The sequence below is a fragment of the Mobula birostris genome, chromosome 21 (genome assembly GCF_030028105.1).
Source record: "Mobula birostris isolate sMobBir1 chromosome 21, sMobBir1.hap1, whole genome shotgun sequence".
Lineage (NCBI taxonomy): Eukaryota > Metazoa > Chordata > Chondrichthyes > Myliobatiformes > Myliobatidae > Mobula > Mobula birostris.
The window spans coordinates 1,960,792-1,977,858 of record NC_092390.1 but is presented as its reverse complement, the minus strand read 5'-3'; the positions used below and the strand labels follow the sequence as shown (position 1 = coordinate 1,977,858).

At 42.4% G+C, this 17,067-nt stretch overlaps 1 protein-coding gene across 1 annotated transcript in view; it reads left to right on the top strand.

The window, feature by feature from the left end:
* rbm20 (RNA binding motif protein 20) overlaps positions 1-17,067 on the top strand; it is a 330,139-nt gene that overhangs the window by 290,336 nt on the left and 22,736 nt on the right. The window contains exons 10-11 of the mRNA XM_072239839.1: positions 8,872-8,970; positions 12,775-13,420. Of these exons, the coding sequence (XP_072095940.1) occupies positions 8,872-8,970; positions 12,775-13,420 (745 nt within the window). The remainder of the gene's footprint in view (positions 1-8,871; positions 8,971-12,774; positions 13,421-17,067) is intronic.

The following is a 17,067-nucleotide window of genomic DNA, read 5'->3' as shown; positions in this document are numbered from 1 at the left end:
TCTATCCCTCCTGAATATTGAATATCCCTGAATGTTGAGCTCCCATCCTTGGTCACCCTGGAGCCATGTCTCTGTGATCCCAACTATATCATATTCATTAATAACAATCTGCACTTTTAATTCATCCACCTTGTTACGAATGCTCCATGCATTGACACACAAAGCCGTCAGGCTTGCTTTTACAACACTCTTAGCCCATATACAATTATATTGAAAAGTGGCCCTTTTTGATTTTTGCCCTGGATCTGCCGGCCTGCCATAATGGCTGCCCGTATACAGACTCAGGCACCGACAACTGCAGGTCCTCTTTCGGAGCTGTTTTGAGCTCTTGCAGGACCCACAGGAGATGATCATGCCCATGCACATCCATCAGGGAAGCCCTCAGAGCAGCTATTAAGGAGCAGTGAAACTATTCACATGGATCATTGGACTGTGGGTGATGCACCATGATGTGGTGCAGCCTAACGCCCAGGTTCTGGTCCATCACAGCCCAGAGGTCTGATGTGAATTTAGGATCGCAGTCAGAGGAAATATAAGACCATAAGACAGGGGTAGGCAACCTACGGCCCGCGAGCAAATATTGAGATACTATGCGTATCCGGCCCACGAGCGATTTTTCCTTATTCTGAGTGTTTCACGCGACCACACTGATGGACATGCATGGCGTCTTGTTAAGGCTGATTTATACTTGTGCGTCAAATTGACGCCGTAGGTACAGCGTAGCCGCAAACCCTACGCAGTGCCTATGCGGATCCCTACACTGTAGCCTGATGCACACCTCTCCCAAAATGTAACTATGTGTCACGGCAACGCAGACTGCAACAACTGTGATTGGTCTGCTTGGTAGCATCGCATTTCCTCATACGCTGCAATAGCTTCCCATTGGGCGACTGAAGGGCAGGGAAGGAACTCTGGCTGCAATGCTTTCCATAAAGCTTTACAGAACTCTGAAATTATGGAGGACACATTTTGCTTTAACGAAAAAAAATGCTCGCTTTAAACTTGTTTACTCCGAGAAAGACTACCATGACTTTGAAGCCTTGCGCGGGCAGATGTGTGCGCATGCGTGATGTGCGAATGTGTGGCATGAACGTGTCCGAATTGCAGAGCGACGCAGACATACCAACGCACAAGTATAAATGCTCACAACGCGCGTAGGCCACTTGCATAGGTTACGGCATCGATTTGACGCACAAGTATAAATCAGCCTTTACACTGGCCCCAGGTTCTGTTTTGTTCCACACCAAACACTGGTATATACAAATGATGGGAAGGCAGACTACCTTATTAATATGTATTAGATACTCTCCGTGCGCACGCAGATTTTAAGATGTGATCGTTCAAATTTGTAAACAGAAACAGCGTCACTGTGTTTTAACAAGAAATCCACGCTAAGTACCCAGATATTTACATGTACTACAATACTTGTTGAATAACTTGCGTTTTGAAATAAAATCAAAGAAAAAAATTCCAATGGCAATGAATGAAAAACGCAGGAAGGTAGATGCTGAGTGCCAAAAAAGCAGTGAAAATGAAGGAAATACCCATGCCAGCTATGAAGTCTCAAAGCGTATCGCAGAAAAGATGAAGCCTTTTACAAATGGAGAGTTTGTCAGAGAATGTTTACTGACAGTGGTGGATATTGTTTGTCCTGAAAAGAAATCTTTATTTGCATCTATCAGCCTATCAGCAAGAATGATCACAGTGAGTTGAAGAAATGTCAGCAGATGTCAAAAGTTGTTTAAGGGATGCCTGCAACGAATGACATTGTTTTTCAATTGCGCTTGATGTGAGTACAGACTTGAGAGACACTGCTCAACTTGCAGTGTTTGTGCGAGGAGTGACCTCAACTTTTCAAATTTTTGAAGAGTTTATTCAATTAATTCCCATGAAGGATACGGTTACTGGAGCAGACATTTTTGAAGCTTTGCTGAAAATGATGTCAGAAAAAAACTTAATGTGTCGAAGCTAATTGGCATCACAACTAATGGGGCACCAGCAATGATGGGACAGAAAAATTAAACTGAGTTCTTTGATTACTAATTGGCATCCTTGGATAAGCACAAGTGATTTTCTAGAATATGTTATTCATTAATTTGAGGCAAAACGTAACTAGGTGTTTTTAAATGGATAATTCCCATATTTCAAGTTTTTTTATGGCATTTGTCTGGCCCACCGTCCACTCATTAGTACGCGATCTGGCCCACAGAAGCAAAAATGTTGCCGACCCCTGCCATAAGACATAGGAGCAGAATTAGGCCATCTGGCCCCATTGAGTCTGCTCCGCCATTCAATCATGCCTGAACCTTTTTTTCTATCTCCTCCTCAACCCCAGTTCCCAGCCTTCTCCCCATAACCTTTGATGCCATGTCCAATCAAAAATCTATCAATCTCTGCCTTAATTACGCCAACGACCTGGCTTCCATAGCTACAAATTCACCACCATTTGGCTAAAGAAATTTCTCCACATCTGTTTTGAAAGGGTGGTCCTCTATCCTGAGGCTGTGCCCTCTTGTCCTAGGTCTCCCATCATGGGAAACAAATTTTCCACATCTACTCTGTCTAGGCCTTTAACATTCGAAAGGTTTCAAAGAGATCCCTCCTCATCCTTCTCAATTCCAGCGAGTACAGTCCCAGAGCCATCAAATGTTCCTTGTATGATAACCCTTTAATTTCTGAAATCATCCTTGTGAATTACCTCTGGACCCTCTCCAATGCCAGCATATCCTTTCTAAGATGAGGGGCCTAAAACTGTTCACAATACTCAAGTGCCTGACCAGTGCCCTATAAAGCCTCAGCATCACATTCTTGCTCTTGTATTCAAGACGTCTTGAAATGAATGCTAACAGGGCATTTGCCTTCCTCACCACTGACTCAAACTGCAAGTTAACCTTCAGGGTGTTCTGCACAAGAACCCCTAAGTCCCTCTGCATCGCAGATTCCTGGATTTTTTCCCCATTTAGAAAATAGTCCACACATTTATTTTCACTACCAAAGTGCACGACCATGCATTTTCCAACATTGTATTTCATTAACCACTCTCTTGCCCATTCTCCTAATCTGATTGTCCTTCTGCATCCTACCTGTTTCCTCAACACAACCTGCCCCTCCACCAATCTTTGTATAATGTGCAAACTTGCCAACAAAGTCATCTATTCCATCATCTAAATTATTTATATACAGCATTAAAAAAATGGTCCCATCACCGACCCCTGTGGAACACCACTAGTCACTGGCAGCCAACCAGAAAAAGATCCTTTTATTTCCACTCGCTGCCTCCAGTGCTCGAACCATGCTAGTAACTCTCCTATAACACCATGGGCTCTTCACTTGGTAAGCAGCCTCATGTGTGGCACCTTGTTAAAGGCCTTCTGAAAGTCCAAATATATAACATCCACTGCATCCCCTTTATTGTAATTTCCCCAAAGAATTCCAACAGGTTCATCAGGCAAGATTCTTCATGAAGGAAACTATGCTGACTTTATACTATCTTGTCCTGTGTCAACAAGTACTCTATCAACTCATCCTTAACAATTGACTCTAACACCTACCCAACCACTGAGGTCAGACTAACTGGTCTATAATTTCCTTTCTGCTGCCTTCTTAAAGAGTGGAGTAACATTTGCAACAGTACAACATCGTCCATACTGCTAGTCCACAGTGAAGACTGACGCAAAATACTCATTTATGTTCATCAGCCATCTCCTTGTCCCCTGTTATTACTTCTCCTGCCTCATTTTGTAGCGGTCCTATATCCACTCACATTTCTCTTTTATTTTTAACATACTTGAAAAAACTTCTACTGTCCACTTTGATATTATTTGCTAGCTTTCTTTCATATTTCATCTGTACCCTTAGTAATGGTTTTTTTAATTGCTCTCTGTAAGTTTTTAAAAACTTCCCAATCCTCTATCTTCCCGCTAGTTTTTGCTTTGTTGTATGCCATTTCTTTTGCTTTTACAATAGCTTTGACTTCCCTTGTCAGCCACAGTTGTACTATTTTACCATTTGAGTATGTCTTCATTTTTGGAATACACATGTCCTGCACATTCCTTATTTTTCCCAGAAACACACACCATTGCTGCTCTGCTGACATCCCTGCTAGCAGCTCCTTCCAATTTACTGTGGCCAGCTCCTCTCTCATACCACTGTAATTTCTCTTACTCCACTGAAATACTGCTACATCAGACTTAACTTTCTCCCTATCAAATTGCAAGTTGAACATAATCATATTGAAATATCAGATGAGGTGCCATACCGAGCAACCCAGGCGCTGATGAGTGCCCAAGCCATACCTGCGGCTGATGTTGCTGCTAGGTGGGCGACCTCTGGTCACCTGGTGGCACGGCCCACCATGGCCAGAAAGTGTGTGAGAGTGTGAGAGAGGGGAAGAAGACCAACAAAATCCACATTGACATGGTCAAACCATCGCTCAGAGCCGTCAAAAGGTGCCAATGGTGCCCGAACACGGCAGTTTATTTTTACCCACTGACACTCCACACAGGCTGCAGTCCAATCACGCGTGTCCTTCCTGAGGCCGTGCCACATAAACTTTAACGTAACAAGTTTCCCTGAGGCCTTCCAGCCCGGATGCGAAAGGCAGTGTATGGAGTTCAAAACTGACTGCATTTAGTTCGCGGGCACTATGGGGCAAGGGCGTCCAGTTGAGACATCGCACTGGAGAAAAACTCCAGCTTCCCCGAACTTAATGTAAGTCAACCACAGGCCTGAGACTGCTGTTCGGTAAGCCCGAACCTCTGGGTCAGTAGTGTGGTCAGCTGCCATACTGGCACAGTCAGCCCTTCTGTGTATGACCTCAACAGCTGGCTACGAGAGGCAATCAGCCACGAGAGTACTTTTCCCATTGATATGCTGTATAGGGTTGCATTGGAAAGAGCTTGTTTGGTATCACCAAATGCCCCAGTCACGTCCACTGACCAGTCAAGCACTTGATCAGAGTTATGCCTTTAAGCACACTATACAGAGGAAGCATCGGGTAAGCAGCTCCCGGAATGAAGCGGTGATAGAAACTCACCATACCTGAAACTCCTGTAGTTTTTTAGTAGAGCAGGGCGGTGGGAAATCCATAATGCAGCTGCTTTTGATGAGAGGGATTTCACACCTTTTGCGGAGATGTGATGGCTGAGCAAGTCAATGGATGACAACCCAAATTGGCATTTAGCAGGGTTAATAATCAACCTGTCTTAACTCAAGTGCTGAAAAAGTGCTCGGAAATGAGATACGTGTCCGGATTTCGACACACTGGTGACAAGTTCGTCATCCAGGTAATACAGAGTCTATAAGCCGTTGGAAAGTCTGTGCTACATTTTTCCGCCCAAGTGGGGTTATCACAGCGATTTTGGGAATGTCCTCCGAGCACACAGGCATCTGTTGGTAGCCCCTAACTAGATCGACCAGAAAAAAAATTAACTTCCTGGCTAAACAGGCTGAAAAGTCTTTGATGTGTGTGGAATCAAGTGATGATCGGGCTGGGGCGGTGGGGGGGTGCCTCATAAAAACGTCAGCAATCACCACATGAGCAACAACCACTACTGGATTTAGGGACCATATGGAGGGCTGAAGCCAAGGGCTATTTGACCAGCGTACCCTGCCAAATCTTTCCATGTTGACAAACTCAGTCTTCGCAGTTGCCAGCTTTTCTGGTTCCAGTTCATGTGCACAGGCATGGACTGGTGAGCCAGTTGTGGAAATATGGTGCTCAACCCCATTTTTGTAACTGTAGTGGAGAATATGGGCTTGCTGAGGTTTGGAAATCACCCAGCAGTTGAGTAAACTCACATGCGGTGGTGTATGTGGTTGACAGAGTCGCTGTGGGGAATTTACTGGGGGAGCAGGGTAACAACCCAAAGTCCTTGACATCCACAAGCTGACAGTTCTAAGGATCGACTAACAGTCCTTGGGCACAAAGGAAATCTGCCCCGAGCAGAGGTCTAGCCGCCCTAGCTGGGATGTAACATCGCCCACTGATGCACAGCATCATCCGTGGAGTCCTGTAAGTCTGGATCATGCTGCCACTGGCAGCCTCCAGTGAGGATTTGTTGCTCTTGGTTTCTCATCAATAGGCGATGCCGTCAGCGCACTCACTTGAGCTCCCATCACACAGGAAGAGTTGCCCTGAAAGGGTGTCCGTAATGAACAGTAGACGACCTGGGCAGCTGGAGCCCACGGTGTTCTCAAGACCTCTGATGTCCCGATGTGCTGGCACTGTCAAAGCTGCAAGGCAGTCGGCACTTCCTAGCATTTGTACCAAAGTGAGCGTGTTAAAAAGTCAGACCCGGTGTCATTTGTTTTGCAGCCTCAGGCGTCCTTATGTTCGGGGCCTTGCTGACCAGGCTTATTAAGGTAGAGAAAGGAGGTGGAATGATGCACTGCTGCCCAGCTGAGTGAAGACTCTCAGTCATTTTAGCAAGCTCCTATAGTCCTTCACAGGAGCATTAGCAAAGGCTATGCGAACTTGATCAGGCATTTGCTGCATGAAGTTTATGACTCCAAGTACAAGGACACCACAGTAGTTGGTGCGATGCTGGTACAGGTCATCAGAGTTCAGATATCAATCCCAGCATTCTCTGTAAGGAGTTTGTACATCCTCCCTGTGGAATAAGTCGATTTCCTCCAGGTGCTCCAGTTTTCTCCCATAGTCTAAAGATGTCCTGGTTAGCCGGTTAATTGGTCATTGTAAATTTTCATTGGCGGCACGGTTCCAGGGATCAGAGGGGCCTAATCCGTGCTGGATTTCTAAATTAAAAACAAAAATTACAATACCATTCTCCTGGCAGTGAATTAAAAAACAAATCAGTCACTGTTGCCTTTTACTTTTCTGGTAAAGTCCCATTTATTTTCCAAGGATTTAGTTTCCAAGGATGTAGTGTATTTACAATGATCTCTGCAAATTCATCAAATCAACCCTGGGGACAGATGCATTTACATTGTTGTTCAGTAGGGACTGTGATGATCACTGGATACTGTCGTTTTAACAATAGATTTTGCAAAAATGGATCTGGACTGCATTTGTATTTATTTGATTGTTTAATGTAACATCTTCAATGGTTCTCCTTTCCTTCTCATCAGATAAATGAATCAAGTGCAAGTGCCACAGAATATAATACATTTAAAATGCTCTGAATATTTTTCTTAACCTCATATACCTGCAAGCTGTAAAAATAAGACAAGAAGAACAGTTTGGAATTACAGTATTCACTGTTTCTTCTAGTATTTGCTTTAATGTTTTCTAAAGACAGATTCTTATGTAAAATATTTTGATATTTCTCATCATGTGCCCATGTGGGTGGCAACAGGGAAATGGAAACAGTTGTTCTTTCAGGCACCTTGATCTAAAATAGTGTCATTAGGTGCAGAACAAAACTCATCTTTCAGTTCCCCAATAATGCGCTATAGGCACAGCTTTAGTGGTGTATTGTTTTTGTTCCACTTCCACTTCCTCAGTCAGTCTGAGCCACTTTATGCAATTAGAATCAAAACTCATTTTATGCAGTGGAGACTCCTCAACTAATGAAACACTTGCATTTATTGAGAACCTTCTGATATTCGAGAGCACTTTTGAATTAAATAATTAATTTTGAAGAGTAATGTACAAATTTCAGCAGCCAATAATTACATAGCAAAACTCCCAAAAGAATAACGTAATAATGACAAGATCATCTCGGTGTACAACATGAAAAGTGGACAGCCAGAGTCTTTGTCCCAGGGTGGTAATGCATAACATGAGGACCCATAATCTTAAGGAGACTGGAGAAAAATGTAGAGGGGATGGCAGAGGTAGGTTTGTTTTTTTTACACAGAGAATGATGGGTGTGAGGAACGTGCCGCCAGGGGTGGTGGTACAGGCAGATACTTTGAGACATTTAAGAGATCCATAGATGAAAGAAAAATGGGGGGTTATGTGCGAGGGAAAGATCAGTTTGACCCGAGAGTAGATTAAATGGTCGGCACAACATCATGGGCGGAAGGTCCTTGTACAGGGCTACAGTGTTCTATTTATTTTTAAAGTTCAGTGATTCCATTTAATATCAGAGAATGTATACAACATACATCCTGAAATTCTTGTTCTTCACAGACATCCATGAAAACAGATGATTGCTCCAAAGAATGAGTGAGTTAAAATATTAGAAATCCAAAGTCCCCACGCACAAGCATTAGCAAAGCGACGACCCTCCCCCACCCACCACTTCCGCAAAAAGCATGAGCACCCTCCACAAACCAAGCAAGCAATAGCAAAGCCCCCAGTAAAGACCATGATATGCAGTACAACAAGATTCTCTCTCTCTCTCCCCATCCCTCCCTCCCTCCCCCCCCCAATCAGCTGCACCGCCCTTCAACCCACTGATTTATCCCTAGCCTAATCACAGACAACTTACAATGGCCAAGTAACCTACTAACCTGGATGCCTTTGGACTGTGGGAAGAAACCAGAGCACCTGGATGAAAACCATGCACTCACACACAGGACGTATAAACTTCTTACAGACAGTGTTGGAATCGAACTCAAACTCCAGTGCTCCAAACTGTAATGGTGTTACATTAACCACTGTCTATGTTCTGTTCATCTTCTTTATTAGTGATGTTTGAGGGCCAGAGTTCCAGGGACCTTCTTCACAATCACGCCATTGGATCTTTTACACTCACCAAGAGGCCAGGGCCTGAGTAAACATCTCCAACATCCTTTCAGCACTGCACTCTAGTGTCCGCACGTGAATGTGAAGTGAAATTTGAAACTAGAACCTTCTGCCTGAGGCTAGAGGTCTAACTCTGAGCCCCAGATAATTTTACATTGTAGTTTATTGCTGGTCGAGACAGGTTCACTGTTGCAAACTCATTCTTGCTATGATTGCAGGTCGATGAAGAAAATAGTCAATGTTCTACGAGAAAACGTTCATCTCCCAGGAGCAGCAGGCTTCCAGAACCAGAGCCAGAAAGAAGCACAAAGGAACAGGTACAATCTGGTGATCACTTCAATATTTAGCTTCTTTACTGTTCAAAGATGTAGCATTCAGAAGTGGTTATTTGGAACTCTGCATAAGATGTCATTGGGCATAAGCATTTGATTCCCCATGTGATATTTCTTGATTTAAATTAGGAAGAGATGCAAGTGTCTTGGGGCCATCAACATTTGAGGAAATTAGAGCCCAAGTAGATGAGGCTGGTGTGTTGTGATGCAAGAGAAGCTTGAAAGGATGCTTGATGAAAGGGTGGTTCGTTGCTCCAGGGTGTGCCGAGTCATACAGGTGGCATTTGTTAAATACAAAACATTTATGATCACAAAGTTGCATATGAGCATGCTCTTGGTTATATTAACCCCTAAGGAGGGTATCCAGCTTTGGGGAAATCATCTAGTTGTATAATCAGCATCAATACAAGTAAATGCATATTCTGTTTACTATCTAATTAATGTAAAATTATCAAATAAGTATAAAAATTATTTGTTTTTACTAGCTCATATTTTACAAAAGCCTGAAATCATCTCTTCACACCACCATGTCCGTGCTGATCTTTTTGCCCATCTACATTCTTTACTATTTGCCTATATGATTCCATCACCTCCTTTGTGGACAAGTTCTGGATATCAGCAACTCTCTGTGTCAAATCCCCTTTAAAACTCCTTCCTCTAGAACCTATGCCTTCTTATTTTGGATATCTACACCATGGAGGAAAGATTCTACCTACCTTATCTATGAATCATAATTTTATACACCTCTATGAGATCACACCCCATCATCCTGAAATCTATCCAAAACCAGCTGAGTCTATTCAACCTCTCCCTGTAATTAGAGTCCTCCAACCCAGGCAACATGCTGGTGAATCTCCAGTGCATTCTTCTGTGCAACTATATCCTTTCTATCATATGGACATTAGCAGTGTACACATTACTCAAAATGCAGTCTGACCAGTATTTTGCAAAAAAACCCAACTCCTATAGTACCAGGAGTTCTATATACCATGAGTTCCCCAACCTGGGGTCCACAGAGTCCTTACTTAATGGTATTGGCATACGGCAGTAAAGGGGCTGGGAACCCCTGGTTGACTGATGTAGATAAGTAAGTCATGTACCTTCTTCACTACCCTCCTACCTACATTTTCAGGGAACTATGACTTGAATCTCAAGGTCACTCTGTTCAACTACTATTTACTGTAAAGGTATACCCCCTTTGACTTCCCAAAATGCATCAACTCACAACTGTTGGGATTAAATTCCATCTGTCAATGTTCTGCTTAACTTTTCATCTAACCTATATCCTTCAGAAGCCTGAGAAAACCTTACTCTCTGACGATAAAACCATAAAACATAGGAGAAGAATTAGTCTATTCGGCCCATCAGGTCTGCTCTGCCATTCTATCACGGCTGATTTATTATCCCTCTCATCCCCATTCTCCTGCCTTCTCCCCATGACCTATGTCACCTTGATTAATCAAGAACCTATCAACCTCCACCTTAAATATACCCAATGAACTGGTCTGCACAGGTGTCTGTGTCAATGAATTCCACAGATTCACCACCCTCTGGCTAAACAAATTCTTTCTCATCTCTGTTCTGAATGGACAACCCTAAATTCTGGGGTTGTACCCTCTGGTCCTAAACTTACCCACTATAGGAAACATCCTCGCCACACACACTCTCTCTAGGCCTTTCAATATTCGAAAGGTTTCAATGAGATCCCCCCCCTCATTCTTCTAATCTCCAGTGAGTACAGGCCCAGAGCTATCAAACCACTCCTCATATATTAACCTTTTCATTCCTGGGATCATTATTGCAAATCTCCTCTGGACCCTCTCCAATGCCAGCAAATTCTTTCTTGGATAAGGGGTCCAAAACTGTTCACAATACTCCAAGTGTGGTCTGATCAATGCCTTAAAAAAGCCTCAGCATTACAGCTTTGATTTTATATTCTACTCCTCTCGAAATGAATGCTAACATTGCATTTGCCTTCCTTAGCACCGACTCAACCTGCTAGTTAAACTTTAGGGTATTTTGTATGAGGACTCCCGAGTCCCTTTACACATCTGATTTTTAAATTTTCTACCCATTTTGAAAATAGTTTATGCCTTTATTCCTTCTGCCAATGTGTATGAGCATGCATTCCTCTACACTGTAGTCCATCTGCCACTTCTTTGCCCTTTCTCCCAATCTGTCTATGTCCTTCTGCAGACACCCCGGTTCCTCAGCACTATCTGCCTTTCCACTTATCTTTGCATCATCCGACTACATTATCATCTTTTGCATCATCTGCATAGATACACGTCCAAGTCATTAATACATATCATAAACTAAATGGTCCCAGCACCAAGTCCAGGATTCAATCAGAATGACATTTTTGTATCCACTGCCTCCTAGCAGCAAGACAATTTTGGATCTCCTAAGTCAACTTGCCTTGAATCCCAGTTGCCTTAAACTTCTGGACCAGTCTCACATGTGGGGACCGTCAAATGCCTTACTAAAAGCCCACCATACCTTCACCTATCTTCTTAGATACCTCCTCAAAATGGCAACCAACATAGTCAGGCAGGAATTCCTCCACACAGAGGTATTCTGATTAACCCTGATCAACCACTGCCTTTTCCATATGTACATAAATCCTATTCCTTTGGATTTTCTGCAATAATTTCCCTTCCAGGTAATAGGTTCATTGGCCTGTAGTAGCCTGGTTTATCCTTGATACCTTTCTAAATATTGAGAATAACATTAGCTTTCTCCCCAATCTTCTGCAAGCCCCTTAGACTAACAAAGGAGCAAAAAATCTCTGTTAATGCCCCAGCCATCTTTTCCCTTGCTTCCCATAGAAATCGAGGATAGATTTCAACCAACCCCGATGCACCCCATAACAGCTAACATGTCCTCCTTCTTAATACTGACCAGACCAGATTATATATGTTCTCTTCCCTGAATTCAGATCCTTCCAGGTCCTTCTCCTTGATGAATGATGAGAAATGTTAATTTAGGACAACTTCAACTGGCTTCACACATAGATTGCCCCTATGGTCACAAGGGAGTTCACCCTTTCCCTGGCTATCCTATTGCTGCTGATTTGCTTATAGATTGTTAGGGATTCCTTAAAATCTTCCTTGTTAAATCTACTTCATAACCCCATTTTGCCCTCCTTATTCTTTCTAAAGTTCTCAATGACACACTCGATACTTCTCAAGAGTTCCATTATATTGCTATCTTTTCCTTTGACCTTGTTGGCTCTATACCCTTACTCTCTTTAAGACACTCCTAGTTGTCAGTTGTTTTATCTAAACATCTGCTCCTAGTCTACTCTCACCAGATTCATTCTTATGCTTTTAAAATACCCCAGTTCAAAACCCTAACTTGAGAGCAAAACCTTTTCACAGTCGTGTTGAAACTTACAGAGTTATGGTCACTGTTTCTAATGTGTTCGCCACCAACACTTCCACCACTTGCCCAGCTTCTTTTCTCACGGCCACCTTCTAATCTGTTCCATTCCATTGTTTTCCGTGAATCATGGGTTTGACGTTAATAGCTCCATAGATCTTCTGCTAGATATCCACCAAGGTCATACAGATGCAGAGCTGCAATTGAATGAGAATATCAAATTACTTACCAGTCTGAGGGAATACGACCCCCCCCCCCCCCCCACAGAGTAGTGCTGAATAAAACTATGATCAGGAACTCATTGCAGAGCAATGGACATTGTTCTCAACCTACTACCTCTTAGTGTTCCTACTTGGCACGCTACCTGGCATGATGTTTAATGATATTTTTGTCAAAATTTGCAAACAGAGCACATCTTCTGAGAGGGGAAGTGAGACTGAAGGTGAAGCATGGTATTCTGGCAGCTTGGAGGAGTTTGTCACCGTGGATGAGGTGGGAGGAGAGGAAGAACATTTGATGGAGGTCCAACAGGAGGGTGCTGAAATCCAGGAGAGTGACCATATTCAAACTGAACAGGATGGGAAAATGGAAGCGAGTATTGATAACCTAATAGCAAAAGAGACAGTTATTGACTGCGGACATCCCAGCGACAACCTTCGGAACTCTTCAGCTCAAGATCCAAGATTAACGAGTCCAACTCCTTCTCTAGGGAGTGATCGTCTCAACATGGAATCTGAGGAACATTCGGAATTAATGTCTAATTCAATGAATGAAATGCAACAGATTGCTGATGAAGAACTGCAGCGGCCTGTGGATTATCAAAGCTGTGAGACGAGCAAACTGTTGACTGAAGATGTATCCATTGACCAACTAGATGCAGAAAATCAGTGCAGACCTAATGAGTCGTGTGAAAATGATGAGAATCAACAACAGGAGCATTCTTCAAGTGAAGTGGCAGAACCTCCAAGAACAGATGAAGCATTGGCAAGCATCAGTATCAGAAGTCCAGAAACAGCTGAAATCAAGAAACAGTATCCAGAAGGAATCAGTGGAGGTACATGATGCTAATTGCTTCTCTTAAAATTTTACAGTCATTGACTCACAGAGCACTACAGCACAGAAACAGTTCCTTCAGCCCATCTAGTCCATCCTGGTCTATTATTCTATCTAGTCCCAATTACCTGCACCTGGACCACAGCCCTCTATACCCCTCAAATCCATGTACTTGTCCAAATTTTTCTCAAATGTTGAAATCAATCCTGCATCCATCGCTTCCACTGGCAGCTTGTTCCACACTCTCACCACCCTCTGAGTGAAGAAGCTTCCTCACATTTCCCTTAAATATTTAACCTTTCTCCCTTAACCTATAACCTCTAGTTCTTGTCTCAAACCATGGCATTAATGTCCTCAGACAAGAACTATTAAGATGGGAAACAGCTTCTTCCCCCAGACCGTAAAAACTACTGAATTCCTGCCACTACCCAGGACTCATCACATATGAAGCTCCGGTACCATTATTCTGTTAACTTATATCATATATGCACCTTATTATTTGTTCATTTTTTGTGGTAATATTACTTTATGTGTTATGTGTGTGAGTTATATGTACTGTGTTTGGCATCTTGGTCTGGAGGAATGCTGTTTCGTTTGGCAGTATACATGTATATGGTTGAATGACAATAAGCTGAACTTGAACTTCAACTTGGAAAAGCTTGCTTGCATTTACCCTATCTATACCCCTCTTAATTCTGTATCACTCCATCAAATCTCCCCTCACTTTCCTACACTGTAGGGAATAAAGTCCGAACCTTTTCAACCATTGCTTATAACTCAGGTCCTCAAGTCTTGGCAACATTCCTGTAAATTTTTTCTGTATTCTTTCAGTCTTATTGATATCTTTCCCATAGGTCGGTGACCAGTAACTTCACATAATACTCCAAATTAGGCCTCACTAATGTCTTATACAACTTCAAAATAACATCCTAACTGCTGTACTCAATACTAAGATTTATGAAGGTCAATGTGCCAAAAGTTCTCTTTACAACCTTTAGTCGTTAGTCTTCCTGACTTCTCACTCAATTCTCTTGCAAATAACTTTTGATTTTCCATACTAAACCACACAGAAATATTTTCCTGAGTGAAACCTACCTAACAACCAGCTGAAAGAAGAGCTTAGAGCTTCCTTATTGCCCTCTTGCACACAGCACATAGATACTTCAGGTACTGTTCTTACCAAGTTATTCAAACCCTTCTGAATCCCTGGAAGCACTCTCTATTCAGTTCTCACCATTATCCATTCACTCAGTATCAACACTCCCCAGCAGCTGGATGAGTGCCTCTTATATAGTTGCAAGAATCTTTCAGAGAACATATCTTCATACCACGAGGCTAAAGACTGGCAGCTAGAACATGCAGAAAATCATAAAAATACAATGTTGAAGCTGAAATAGTACACCCAATAAAGTTGTTTTATAAATCTTGAAATTGAGTTCTTAAATCTTCAGGAAACTTTCACAAACACCTTTATGATGAAATACAAAAGATATTTTAACAACATTGAAAGGCAGTAGAACAATTTCTGGATTCTAGTTTTGGATTCCTGCAGCTTCATCCAGGTAAACATACAGAAATCCTAAGCCTTGATTTGGAATCAATTATCATCATCGCTCTTACCTTGTCAGGCTAACACGTGCTATTAACAATTACAAGTCTGAAAGACCTGAAAATAACTTCCAAACAACTTCATCTTTGTGGTCAAGTTGTGGCTTGTATGCCTCCTTCCCAGTTCATGTTTTCAACTGAAATTTTAATCTTCAGCTACAAACTCAATTATATTATTCCAGATCCTGGTCATATTCTCTTAAAATTAAGTTCACAGATTCTCATCTATCTTGCACCAAGTACAATTCATTTCTGTCCTTGACCCTGGTTCCCTAACTGTAACAGTCTTATATATTCTTCATATATTCTGCCTTCCTTAGCCCAGTAACTCCTGAATCATCTGACAAACCTGCTTGCCTCTGACTCAAATGCCTTTCATCCCCCTACCTTAACATAGAGTGCCTTCTCAGCTCCATTAAATTCTTTAAAATTTGTCTTAAATCTATTTTCACTGATGAAAGAACAATAAAGCAGAAGATCAGAAGGCACGACAGCTGATTCTAACTGAATTGGCCCTTTTGAAGAGCAAGCTAATTAGTCCATTCCCATCTCCTTCTCCGTACACCTACAAGTTATCCTTCAATAGATAATCATCCAGTTCTCTTTGGAAGGCTACCATTATACCCATATCCACCGTTTTTATTTAAAAATACAGAAAATACAATCAGTACATATATTTATTTATTTTCATTGTACTCTTACAATGTGTTAATGCCACATATGTTTGCTCCTTAAATAGTGCACTTGTTTAGCATTTGAGAGACTGTTACACAAGTCCCAGCCCCTCATTGAACCTTAGACTATAATCCTCTCCCACATGGCATGAAGGCTTACTGGTCAATGTAACTCTTTATAGGTCAGCAATTGGGGTTCAACTCCACCGCTATCCGTAAGGAGTTTATACATTCTCCCTGTGACCACATGAGTTTCCTCTCATATTTCAAAGATGTATGGGTTAACCATGGTGATACTTGCGAACTGACCCCAGCAATTACATAGACTGTTTTGGTCATTGACATCCAGTAAGATGGCGGCATGCTCAGATGCAGAAGCTTCTATGGGGCCGACAATAGGTGTTATTGTCTTTTCTAAGAGTATTTTTTATGATTGCAAGATCCTGCTGGACATTAAGAACTTAAAGTACTGCAGGTCTACCCCTTCAGCGAGTTGCTCGCTGGTGGAGAAACTGAAGGAGCTAGGCTTGGTGTGGATCGTACTACTGCCTGCTTCAGAAAGGGGTCGGAGTGGATGCATGAAGGAGGTGTCCAGTCTAACAGGGAGTGGTTGTCACTGTTGCTTTTGTTGTGATTGCAAGACCCTGTTGGACGTTGTTAATACAGAACGATAAAAGTCTGATTCACTAGTTTATTGGTGAGCTGCAGGGAGGTGCGCGAAATTGTTGTAGCGAGGACTGGACCTCAAGCCACGTGTCACCGTTTTGCAGCCACCCAGGAGAAAGGCATCAGAATTGTGCACTACACTAGAGTGCTAGAGGTAGTGTGGTGTGGCATGCATGTTGGAGTCAATTCAGAATTGTGCACTACACTGGAGTGCTAGAGGTAGTGTGGTGTGGCATGTGTGCTGGAGTCGATGCTGCTTGAAGACAAGATATATTGTGTTTGACTGCAGACTGCTGCAACATTCATGGACTCAGGGACTTGGACTATGTTTTTTGTGTGATTGTATTTTACTGCTGTCTTATAATGTGCTAAATGTATGTGCCTGGTGCTGTGAATTACTGTTGCACTTTGGTCCCGGAGTAATGCTGTTTTGTTTGGCTGTATTCACAGGTATTCATGTATGCTTGAATGCAATAAACTTGAACTTGAATTAAAGCAGATAAACACAATTGTATGTTTCAATGTTTTGATGAATGTGACAAATAAAGCTTATCTTTCCTCTTTAAAGCCTTCGTGGTGGTTGCACTATAGTGCATCCTCGGCAGGCACTGAATCAGATTTATTATGACTGAGTTATGTGATCTTAGATTAGTTGTTTTACAGCGGAACAGCGCAAAGCTATACAGACTACTGTAAATTA